We start from the raw sequence: 12849 nt of genomic DNA, 5'->3' as shown, positions 1-12849 counted from the left end.
TATCTTAATCATTTTTACTAGTCATGAATGCATAATGTGATTTAGCATTGACACACATGCCATATTATGACATGTATATACAAATGCTGCTAGCCATAAAAGAAACAGTCTTTATTAATACCCTCAAAACATCAGATCGGCCTATTAGTCATCTCATTGTGAAGATACACACATTATATACAACAAGAGCTTCCATTAAACAATGAAAACTAATGAGGTTATAGTGCAATAAAACTAGATCGAGCAAGCGGAGTACAATTACCCCAAATATAAATACCCCCCCCCCATGTTTAAAGCGCCATTAATCAGACAAAAATAGACTGAAGAAGCCTTTTGTGATTAACGAGGTGAGACATGTGCTAATTACTGTTTCCTCCGCTTGTAATTAGGTTGGCACATCTAATCAAGATGAATGAATGCCCTGGCCCACTGCACATTGTTTGTGGCTCACAAACCCAGTGGCTTTTACATCTTTATTCCTCAAACTATATTATCATGACCTTGTCTCTATGAGACACACTCCCATAACTGTGTATTGCTTTATTACACCCTCATGCGGTGTGTTAAAAGAGATGTTGTGAATGCGAGCTTTGTCTGGTCCATTCTGCCTTCAGCTGCTTTTAAGCTTCAGTCATTTAGTCCATGTCTACCACCTGTTGTGGAAAAAGCGGAGGCATGAATAGATGCGTGCAGTGTGCATGGGCTTTTTGTTCGATGAATCTTGCTTCTAATGACAAAAAATTGTATAAGAGTTTGTAGGGAACAAACTTTGAGGTTTATATGTTTTTGCTCATATTATTGTATGTACATTAGGCACAAGAATTGTCCTAATATGTCGATATGTTGTGCATCTCTCACACTTGTAATGATTTCAGACAAGTGTTTGTAATTTGACCTTTGTAAAATGGAAATAAGTTGAGGCGTGAATACAGATATTGAATTTGGTAATTAAAGCAGAGCTCTTGGTGGAAGTCGCTGGAGGGACTGGAACTAATTCAATTACAGTCGGAACTGGAGCACCGTTATAATTATATCTTTCTGAAACACTCTGTAGCATAAAATGTAGGCATGCTTTTTTTCCCCAAATTGCTGCCGTTAACTACTTTTGTGAACAAAAAAATGGTGGCTTAATCCATTACTCAGTGTAACTTTACAGTTTTAACCATTATGCTGTGCTGAAAATCCTTTATTTAATTTGGTGCTCCCAGTCCAAAATGACCTACCTTTTAAAAATGGCTTGTAAATCTCCCATTATGCTATATTATCACCAATTATTGGATTTCATCTTTTATCAGCTTATTTTGTTTCCATTAGCACTTGTTTTGTATTTCTTTTTGGAACTGATTGGTCGAAGGCCTGAGCTTATGCACCTCGGTTTTTGAGAGAGAAAAAACATTATTTGTGGATAATTTTGACTAAATTCTCTCAAAAACTTAGGTGCATAAGCTCAGATCAATGAGGCCTATGATCAGTCAGCTCCAAAAAGAAATACAAAACCAATGCTAATTGAAAGAAAATAAGCGGATAAAAGATTAAATACAATATTTGGTAATAATATCTCATGAAAATGGGAAATTTAAAAGCTATTTTTTTTGCAGGCCGGCAATTTTGACCCAAAAGTGTAAAGGAAAAAAATTCCCAATATCCCCTCGATAAGTAGCATTTTTGGGAAAAAGAAAATCCTCTTCGGGTCAAAATGATCTGACCACAACATGAGGGTTAAACATATATATATATATATATATATATATATAAAAAAAAACAATTTAACGACACAATCTCTTTCTTGTAAGCATAATGGGAAATCAAGACAAGAATCATTTTATTTTATTTTACTTTATTTCTATTCAAATGATTTGTTACAGAATCTACAATACAACACTTCAGGATTTCATCCCCGGATTATTAAATCTACTTAACAGTTCTTAGAAAAAGAATATCTCTGTTTAGTTATTGACAACAGAAATTGTTTAATAATAAGCAAAGATTTTCTTTTACAATTTGTTTACACTCTAAAAAATGCTGGGTTAAATATAACCCAGCGCTGGGTTAAAAAAGGGACAAACCCAGCTATTGGGTTGTTTTGACCCAGCGGTTGGGATCAAAACAACCCAATAGCTGGGTTTGTCCCTTTTTAACCCAGCGCTGGGTTATATTTAACCCAGCATTTTTTAGAGTGTACAGTTGTACATATACACCTAGACTAAAAACCGCCAGTAGATGCTTGCATGAGGCAGTCCTTTACATTTTATGTTCACCAGAAGCACTTCATTTGCTGAAAGTTGGAACCACCCATCACTTTCGGTTTTATACAAATGTTAAAGAGTGCAAAGAAATCAGTTAATCTTCATAGACTGCTAAAAGAGAGAGATTTCCCACTAGATGTTTGATGAATATTTCTGGCGTATTACTTAAAAAAAAAAAAAAAAAAAAAAAAAAAAAAGGGATAAGTAAAATGTAGCATTCTGTGTGGTCTTTGACCATTCAAAAACATGATCAAGGTGCAACAAGAACTGGCATAGAAAAAGAAGCATATGTCAAAATACAATAAAACAACCGGAAAATTCACAGTTTCTAGTATTTACAGAATTATATATGGTTGTTTGTAGTATAGGCAAACTGACGCAGGAAATTGAGGTAAATGAGGGTAGCCAGGCGGTGCGAAGGCAAGTCTCAGAGCTGAGGTTTGCTCCAGAAAACTTGGGGAAAAAAAATCTTGGTCACACTTTACATTGCTCATGTGTACGGAGCATAATCAGAAACTAACTGGAATTGATTTCAGTGGCATTTTTTATATTCATGATGGCTATTCTTTTTCTCCAAGATATTTTATGTTTTATAATTTAAATAAATCAGTTGATTGAAGTGGTCACCATGGTGTCTAAACACAAAACTAGATAAGCCTAGAATAAAATATTATGAAATCAAATGTTCAAAAGTTTGGGGTTAGTAAGATGTCTTAAAGCAGAAAGAGTGGCCCATCGCAAGGTGAAGTGAGGACTGATTTTGTTCTTAAAGCAGTCAGTTTGTTGTCGTTTAGCTATGCGGACGGGGAGTACGAATACAAAAGCTTTAGTGCGTCCAGAAGGCGATACCATCATTAAGGCTTTCAGGAAATACATCCATTGCAAAAAGCTCACTGATACCTCCCAGAAAAAGCACAGGTCTCAAGAGCGAGCTCTTTAACAGCGCCATTTAAATAAGTACAAAAACCACCGTTTGAAATGTAAATATTGCCATGTTATTTCTAATGTGGAAAAATACACTGTGCATAATGTACAAGCAAAAAATATCAGCACTTTGGTGTGGGCTTCAGATTAGCTACCGGCTCGTTGTAGCCACGGCTACTGTGCGTCTACTTTCTCCAAGCACCACGCTGAGAAAACAATGAGAAACGTTATGAATGCGCTATACAGTGGTTCACAGTGAGGACGGGGGAGGAAACGTCTGCCAGAAATGAACAACAAAGCTTCTATTGGTCCCTGAATTACACATCTCACCGCGGCTGTGCCAGGAACAACCTTTGTAGGAACAGACAGGCCAGAAGTTCCCCATTTAGAAAGAATCAGTGACTATCCATACTGTAACCCCAACATCATCTTACAGTACACTGATTTCTCCCATTACAAGTTGTGTAAACAAGCAGGAATGACCTTTAGGATGATAGTTAGTTGCTGAGAACAGACCCAGCGGCCCTCCTCTCTGACTTCTGACAATAATTGTTGTTGTGGGAGGTTCTATATGTCAGTTGTTTGCTTCCTCAATTGACAATATCACTAAAATGGACTAGGGCACTGGGGTGACCCTTTCTCTTGACTGCCACATAAAAGCGAGGAGGAGGGCTTAGATGCTGGTTTTCTACAACGCTAAACCAACTTTGAGTTCAGAGATGATTTGGGGCTTATCTAAAATGATGTGTTCAGACAAGTAAGTGCAATGTTCAGTCTACAAATTGAAGAGGTCTCCAGCTAGTTCTTGTGTCCACCAGGGGGAGCCCTTCTCTAGAGCAGCACAAGCCATGACCTGAGAGATTATTCTGGAAGGAGCAGTGATGTCACCTCTGGTTTCATCTTGAAGTACTGGCTGAAACGGAGAACTGCATATCTGCAAAAGCACATTTGGTGGCCAAGAATGAGCATACATAGTTTAAATCTTGATTTATGGATGTTGTTGTTGTTCAAAAGTGAAAACATACCCCAAGAAGTCAAAGTCGATAGTGGAGTACTGAGCCTGGATTAATGCCCACAGTCCCCAAAAGAAATGAGATGCCTGGGGAGAACAAAAACCAAAGACTATGAGGACAGTTTTAACTTTTTATTTACTTTTTCACAGAGGAAGATATCAGGGTATTGAGGACTAAATAAAAAAAAAAATAATCATACTGTATCCCAAAATGAAGAGAAAAATGTAGAAATTATATTATATATATTTATAATCATATTCATATCAGTGTTTTCATTGTTAACTAAGAAATTAAGAAAAACTAAGCTAAGAAAATTTATTTTAATATCAATTTTAACTAAGATAATTGTATATGAGAGAAGCCTATTTTCAGTACCTGGAAGATTTTTAGCTTTTTCTAAATATAAATATATAAATAAATCATAGGAAAATCTATCCTCAAAACCAGGCATATTTATTTTGATTAGAATCAGTGTAAATTTAAATTTAGTGCAACGAATACTGCCTTAATATTTCAAATTATCTATAAATATATAATTTGTTCTCATTACATTAATGAAAATGTGATTTACATTGCATAACGGAGAAGGGGAGGTAGATGCTTCATTCAAAAAAAGAGGCTTCATTTAATAAACACAAAATGTTCTTAATTTTCTATTTTGATTTCAGGGTAAAATAGCACTAAGAGATATTCTTGACAGGCTCTGTGAGATTCACCCTGACACTGGAGTTAACTATGACAGATTGTAAGTTGTATTGTTGCTTGGAAACATTTGACCCACGCCTTTCTAAGCAAAGACGGCTTCCTTTTAGTGGACCCATTAAAAAAAGGAAAAAAGATAACTGCATGGAAGTTATCGGTGTTGATTCTGAATCACTGACAGTGAAGTAAAAGCTTATAAAATGTGGCATTTATATAAAAGCCCTCTGAAGAGACTGAATCACTCCTGCCATCATGTGAAAAAAGATCATGGGTTTGCTGGCCTATAATAAAGTCTCTATCCTCTGTGTTTTTCGCTAAACTGCACAGAATAAATGTTTGCCTCTGCCAGACTCAAGGGTCCCGAACCCCATCAGACACAATCTCTGAGTATATTCAGACCATCTTTTATAAAACTCCATGTCTCCTGGCTTAGGCATGTGAGGATGGTGTGTAAACATCAGGGTGACATAATAAACAGCGCTTCTGTGGGTGCCACACACCCACGTCTATCTAAAATGACAAGTCCTTGGAATATTTAGAGAGAGTTTTTGGAAATTTTAGTTAAATAAACTCAATTAAATCATTTTTTATATAGTTATAAATGATTGTAAAATGCACTACCGCTCAAACGTTTGGGTTTGGTTTTGATTTTCTAATGTTTTTGAAAGAAGTCCATTATTCTCACCAAGGCTGCATTTATTTGATCAAAAATACTGTTGTGAAATATTATTTTAATTTAAAATTACTGTATTCTATCTCAATATAATATATAATATAATAATTATATAACGTAATTTACTCCTGTGATGGTAAAGCTGTTTTTTCAGCATCATTACTCCAGTCTTCAGTGTCACATGATCCTTCAGAAATCATTCTTTCTTATTATTATCAATGTTGAAAACAGCTCCTTGATATTTTTGTAGAAACCATTTTTCAGGATTCCTTGATAAACAAAGTCTTTAATGTCCCTTTTGATCAATTTTATGCATCCTTGCTGAATAAATGTATTAATTTTTATTGTAAAAAATCATCTTACTGGCCAAACCTTTGAACGGTGGTGTACAAAGCTTATAAATTATTGTATAAACGGTTTCTGGCAATTTTCTATTGATTTCCTCTTTGTAACTTTTTCACAACTGTATCCGATATTTTTCAGAATCACCTTTGTTTGATATTATATCATCTACATGATATAATATAGATATAAATGAATGATCAGAATATAACATTTTGATTATTAAAAGCATAGGCCAGCTGCCTTCGATTTCTAGAAACCATAATAATGGCTTAATCTGTTTATGGCAAGTTAGTGTGTTAACATGACACTTAATGAGTATATGCCCATATTTTTCAGGACTCTTCAGTTTTCTCTGGGCTTTCAATTAAAGCCGCAGAAAAAGCAATCCAAAATGAAAGGCAACAAATCACGCACATCCGTCCATTAAGCCCCACACTGTGGCATTCCTCTGGCATTTGTTTTAGCGTCTCTCAAGGTCCCTCTCAGGGACAGGAGAGAAAACAGTGCCTCCCTCAGTTTTGTTCTCCATATCCGAGAGTGAGAGGATGATTTAGTTTTTTCTTTGTGGGCTTTTTTTTCTTCCTTCTTCCCCTGACAGACTGGAAATTAAAAAATTAACACGTCTATTGAACACAAAAGACTGAACTGCGAGAGTAAACTGGATATTAAATTAGTTTTCCTCTCCAATGCAAATATCATCGTCAAGAAAGGGCAGGTGTGCTACTTGATCATCAAAGAATGACCTGCGCACACACACAAACACCCAGAGGTCCTCTCATTAGACACCTGCGAAGGTGGTCAGGATGTCAAGGCTTGCAATCACTATTCATACCTTTGTCTCCACTTCAAGCATCGCTCTAATGCAGACGATCTACCTGCTAAATAGTTAAACTGCTCACGATGTTCCAGTTTACTTTGTAAAATGCTGCATGTCGTTAAAGAAAGTAATTACATTGAAAAAACTAAAGTCTGATGTTTAATTTGGCAGGGTGCAGATGGGTCGAAATGCGTCACGATTCCAGACCGTGGCGGATAAATCCAGTTTCGACTCACCAAGGCGAATCGGTTGACTTGCACGTACAGCACCTCCACTTCAGTGTTGGAGACCTGTGTGCCCTGTGATTTGTACTCCTTGTAGGCCTCCAGATAGGCCCGGAGCCACTGCAACTGGAGCTCTCGCCCAGGATACAGGGTGTAGTCCACCTCATTCAGACCTGTCAATCACAAGAAGGCCACACCCACCTGGTTAAGCGGGGTCTTTTCTCTTCTATACAATAGCTTAATTTGTGTTCATATCGCATTACCTGCAAATTCATTGAAGTGATTCCCAATGTCAAAGGCTTGATAATTGTACCCAGCATATTCGTAGTCAATGAATTTGACATTTCCTGCAGGAGGGGAAACAAATAGCAATTTGTTTAGAGAAGCACATGGGCATTGTCTTCTTAATAACCCTTGTTCTTTTTTACTGTAACAATCTATTGCCTGTATTAGCAAACCAACACTACAATGGGCATTATCTGTAATTTAAATGACTTATCAAACCAAATATGGGAAAAGGAGTAAGGATTTGCGTTCTGGTGCAAGACAAGAAAGAATAAACAAATGACAAAGTGAACAAGACATGGGGACAGATTTCATGCACTTATAGCATGCATGTGGAAAAAACAGCATGTTATATATAGGTGATTCTTCAATTAGGGACACTTTGAAAAATGAAACTTTTTTTTCACACGGTTTCATTTCATGTAAAATATTTTTCACATCCTCTAATAATGACCTGTTCATGCCTATTGGAGGTTTTTGATTTTGTGTGTGATGGTAATGATTTTTTTCTTGTTTGGACAAAAAGTTGTGCTCAATTAACTTTTGAACTGAGAAAGATACTGTTTCTGAATTAAAATTCTCAGATACTGACCATTTTGGTAATGATGTCAAAAAAGTTACTCAAAACATTTACCTGATTTTAATACTTTTTAATAATGTATTATAAGGTTTTAAGTATAGGGGAAAGTAAAATTGATTCTATATTTCGGAAAGTGCAATATTTCAACACTCTTAAATTAGAAACAAGCAATTAAAAACAATACATGTTTAAAATTGTTATAATAATAATAATATAAAAAATTATGATCATCTTTTCAAAATAAAATGACGTATGTTATCAATTTAAAAAGTGTATCTAATTGATGGATCACCATTTACATGAGTCTGCTGAGAAGAAAAGTGGAAAACTTGCAACTTTTTGTTTTATTTTATGTTTAAAGGAAAATGTGTATTTTTATTATTATTCTTTTTTTATATGTATATTTCAACTGAAAACAAACAATGATTCCTGCTTGAATACAAATTATTAGTGAGTGGGCAAAGTTATTGCAAGTTTTCCAGGGAAATCTCGTTACTGGTGACAGAAAGAGCGCCTCGCATAAACAGTCCTCTGCTCTACAGGAGGAAACACAACAGTAAAAGTAAAAAGAGAGTAAAATAAAAGTGAATAGGGCAAAAATGGACAAACAAGTCAGGTTAGAGAAGAGTCAACAGCTTTACAAAATGCAAATAAATAAAAAAGACTAATAAAACGGAGACGGCTGCACTATAAAACCACAGGGCTGGAAGGACAGAGAAGGAAAAGGAGAGAAAATGGCCAATGTCGTCATCTAGTGGCACATAGTCTGTATAGCAGTGGTGTAGCAAGCAATGACTTGATCGGTCAGGTGATGTAGACAGTGTTGACTTCAGAATACAAAGCCTTACTCCTCTCACTCTACGCATCATTAATGCGTGTGTATATATATATATATATATATATATGTGTGTGTTTACAACTACAGTATAATATATGACAAATCACTCCCTAGTTTGTTATATGCACATTATTGCACCTAATGTGTTTGACTTTACGTTGCCTTGCATTCCCAGTGCTCTAGAGCTTATGGTGTGTAAAAAAAAAGTTTGATTGACATTGGACAGAAGTGTTGGTCTACAGAAAGAGACACGTGAGGTGGTTACCGGACCCGGTGGCGTCCTAGCGGGACACACTGAACACCTCCAGTCAGTGGCTATAGCCCTGTGCAGCAGATGAAGAGATTTGGGCAAACTCACATCTGTCACAGAACACACACAGCTTCACTGCAGAGAGGCCATTGGGCACCTCCCCCGTTAAGAACAAACACGGCTCATCTCATAAACGCACACCCCCACCACACAGCATCCCCATTGGTCCATTAGCCAGCCAGTGAGGCCCCAAGTTACTGGCTCTATGCAAATGCCACAGTGGCTTCCTGTGCAGGTCAAGCCTGTGGGACTCTCAAAACTTATTTGATTCCCTGAGTGTCAACGAAAGGCAAGAAAAACAAAAATAGGTACGATCTCGTAAAGCTGGCCTATTGCATAACACTTGGCTTCTATAGGTCTCGCCGGGAAGGGGAGGGGGCTGAGTGAGCAGGAATGTCAAAAACGTAAACATTTTACTGTGAAAACTTCCTCCCACCCCTTGGTCTCTGTGTTAAAAGCGAGTTGGAGGAAGTGGCGTGGCTTTTTTTCTGAAAACAGAACCTCATTCCTCTCTAAGTTTAAGTGCCCAAGGTCGCAGCTGCCTCCAAACCCTGTTCTCGAAGCAGATTTCCATGACCCAATCTTTAATTGCTTGTTGTCAATTATTTACTGCTTCAAGAACAGTTTTTAGGGGCAAGTGATACCTTTAGGGCAACCGATACACGTGCTGTTGGTAATCAGTTTGACTGTTGCTGCCACTTCAAAAAAATATATAAAAAAAGTGAGAGACAGGAACTACACATTCTCACACTACTGCTGTGGCAGAGCAGCCATTTTCTCATGCTCATACTCTTCAAAGTGGGTCATTCCTGTTATGCTGATGATTTTGAGTGAACAGAGGGTGATTTTTAATTAATAATGTAAGTGTGTGTGTGTGTACATGTATATAAAATTTTAAATAACAACTACAGTATAATATATGACAAATACCTATATATCTAAGTATTTAATATAACAAATATACAATTAATTATTCATTATATTATTTATCAATATCATTTATTATATAAAAATATTGTACTTTTTTTAGGTTTGGCACCTGAGAACATGACAAAAATGTCAACATCCACTCAAACCAAAGATAAATTATTAAAATAAGAATAATGACAAAGTAAAAATATACATACAATTAGAATATTTTATTAAAATGTGTATATATTTATACATTTTAAATTCTGTTACATATAAATGTTATGTATAAATTAATGAGTAATATAGTAAATGAATAATAACGCTGTTTATTTTCCTAGTCTAATTTACATATTTTAAATAAATACTGTATTACTAAAACTTCAAAATGATCAAACGACTTGCTTTGATTCAAATTAGGTTTTAAATTTCCTTCCTCTTATTTTCTTGTCATTGTATAAATAAAGCTGACGAGCCTTAGCCTGAGCTAGGCATATTTATGAAAGTCTGATACTGTGTTTTATAGAAAAACTTCCTTATTTCATAAATATATTTGCAGAAAGGAAAGAACTGAAAACATTCTGCATAACAGGAATGCCACACTCGCATTCACTCTCCATCCTGTGGGCCAGGTAGCGGCAGACAGTGGCCAGTCTGTACATCATGAAGACACAAACACACATTTGCTTTTGATTTCAAGAACAGAAAACACATTTTATGGAAACCAGTGGATTCTCCTGATGCCTTGATTGAAATTGGATGAGAATGTCATTTTACTACCCTTTAGGAAAGGGCATCCATGCTATATTTCAGAGGTGAAAACACTCAATTTAGGCCTACCTTAGGCAGGGGGGGTTGGGGAAACATACGCTGTGGCTGAAGGAAGCTGGTGGGGTTTGTTGGACTCACCTTCCTGTTGGTTGTAGATGATGTTCTTACAGAGCAGATCGTTGTGACACAGAACGACTGGGGAACCTAGTTTAGAAAGGTTCTGTTGAAGCCAGATCATCTCGTCTCTAAGACACGCAGCACTGGGCACCTCACTGTTCAGCCTAGAAATAGACGACACATACATGCATTCAGAAAACACAAACGCGCTTTTGTGTTCCAGCGTGATTCAAAGAGTAGACAAACCTGCCTCACTCAATAAGATAAATATCTATTTAAAAAAACTAACTTTTAGTGCCTCTAATGCATAAAAATAATCAATTTTTAATCCAACTCTAAATTCAAACATACCTGAACTATTACTTTTGCTCAAACTTGACTTGGACAAACAATCTAACAACCTACACAGCAACATTCTCCATGTCTCAGTTTTGCATGTATAACCCCTCACATTTCCTTCAGACAATGTACAAATTTAGTTGCATCTGCAAAAATTTGACAATAGATATTTCATGGGTATTTGGCACTGACTTTATATCTAAATCTAACGGTAAAATATTTCCAAACGGCCTACTTGACTGTTTAATTTTGTTATTTTATTAATAATAATATCTTTCTTTTGATATTCATGTTAATATTGTTGAATAAATAAGTCTTTTTTATTATATTTTAATATGGATTATTGTCATTTTATGTAAAGCAGAAAATAAAATTAGAAATAAAAATCAGATAGACAGTGTTCTTAATGCATGTTGTTATCAACTTGTATCTGTACAAACACATTTGTCTGTGCCAAGAGGAGTCATGTCATGTAACATTGGGAGGATTTTCAAACCACAATGTCAGAGAAATATGAAGAGAAACGGCATACTAAAGAACATGTAAAGAACCTGTAGTACTTTCTGTTGGTCTATGCAAGTGAAGCTGAGATCTGAACCTCCCTATTGACAGCTTTAATATCGCCCACAGACATTATATTCGAAGGGTGTGTTACTCTACATGTTCTGCTTTGCTAAAAAAAAAAAAAACATGTCAAAACACAATCACACCATAAAACACAATGCAATCCTTCAAATTAAAGCTCACCTCTGGTCCTTCTCAGGGTCTTCAAAGTGTGTAGGAACAAGAGAAAAGAACTTGCTCATCTTCAGCCAGAGGTCTGATTGGGGCACCCAGCCGTTGTGGGCATGTATGGCATGGTACTTTGCCATCTGCCTTGCAATGTGCCTGTAAACAAATAAAAATGTCTTATTTTCAGGTTTAGATTGCATTTCCAGAGATCATTCTAATATGCTCATTTGGTGCTCAAGAAACATTTCTTATTATTATCAATGTGAAAAACAGCTGGAAAGTACCAAATAATTAAATTTATTTGAAATAAAAAGCTTTGTAACATTATAAATGTCTTTGCTGTCAATTTTGCTCAATTTAATCCAGCGTTGCTGAATAAAAGTATTATTTTTTTTACTTTTGAACGGTTGTGCATTTAAACGCCAACACTTTAGTCATCGCCCTGCTGACACAGTAGCCTTGTTCTTTCACAGCTGTCTGAGACCTGACTAGTATTGGCGGGAGGCCTGGGTCAGAGTGCGAGAGAGAGAGTGCAGTGCGTCATTCATGTCTTAAGGGATTACTGGGAAAGTTTTGGGGTTATGTGACAAGTGTCTGGCTAGTTGGAGGTCAACACCGATATCTCCATCCCCGTCATGCCGTCCTGAATCAATTAGCTCAGTATTATAAAGGATGATTGGGTGATCATCCCAGTAGAACACGCAGTTTCTAACCTGAAGTTAGCAGGGCTGCGGATGTGCTCGGGCTCCAGGGCCACTCCCTGCAGGTACTCATAGCACAGGCCATTGTTGAAGGTGCAGTAGAGGCGTGGAGCACATCGGTGAGCCTGCAGGACACGGAAGCTCTTCACTTCGAACTCACGGTCCACAAACAGTTCTGTCTTGTTCCCATAGACCCGAACCAGGACCACGTCCTGCATGGACCCGCCGACGTAACAGCCAATCAGCTTGTTTGTGATACCGTCGGTGAAAGCCTGCAGAAAGAGGAAGAAAACAAGCGGAGAGGTCATCGGTTTCAGCTCGGT

General features: G+C 36.7%; 1 protein-coding gene across 1 annotated transcript; it reads right to left on the bottom strand.

The window, feature by feature from the left end:
• Positions 1 to 2438: 2438 nt before the first annotated feature.
• LOC107586976 (ethanolamine kinase 1-like) lies at positions 2439 to 12849 on the bottom strand. Its single transcript, XM_016274597.1, has 7 exons — positions 12539 to 12849; positions 11841 to 11981; positions 10776 to 10918; positions 7208 to 7291; positions 6957 to 7117; positions 4196 to 4269; positions 2439 to 4104 (listed from the first exon to the last, which is right to left on the bottom strand). The coding sequence occupies exons 1-7, from the start codon at positions 12832 to 12834 to the stop codon at positions 4032 to 4034; spliced, it is 972 nt and encodes a 323-aa protein (XP_016130083.1). The 5' UTR covers positions 12835 to 12849; the 3' UTR covers positions 2439 to 4031.

The sequence above is a fragment of the Sinocyclocheilus grahami genome, unplaced genomic scaffold (genome assembly GCF_001515645.1).
Source record: "Sinocyclocheilus grahami isolate Dianchi unplaced genomic scaffold, SAMN03320097.WGS_v1.1 scaffold1.1, whole genome shotgun sequence".
Classification (NCBI taxonomy): Eukaryota; Metazoa; Chordata; class Actinopteri; order Cypriniformes; family Cyprinidae; genus Sinocyclocheilus; species Sinocyclocheilus grahami.
This window is presented reverse-complemented; position numbering and strand designations above follow the sequence as displayed.

What these genes read in the sequence shown, in the direction of transcription:
- LOC107586976 (XM_016274597.1), bottom strand. Translation starts at nt 12,834, where the DNA reads ATGACCTCTCCGCTTGTTTTCTTCCTCTTTCTGCAGGCTTTCACCGAC. An exon ending in GACCCTGAGAAGGACCAGAG is followed by an intron (nt 10,919 to 11,840) that starts GTGAGCTTTAAT and finishes GTCTATTTCTAG; the next exon opens with GCTGAACAGTGAGGTGCCCA. An exon ending in TCACTTCAATGAATTTGCAG is followed by an intron (nt 7,118 to 7,207) that starts GTAATGCGATAT and finishes TGTGATTGACAG; the next exon opens with GTCTGAATGAGGTGGACTAC.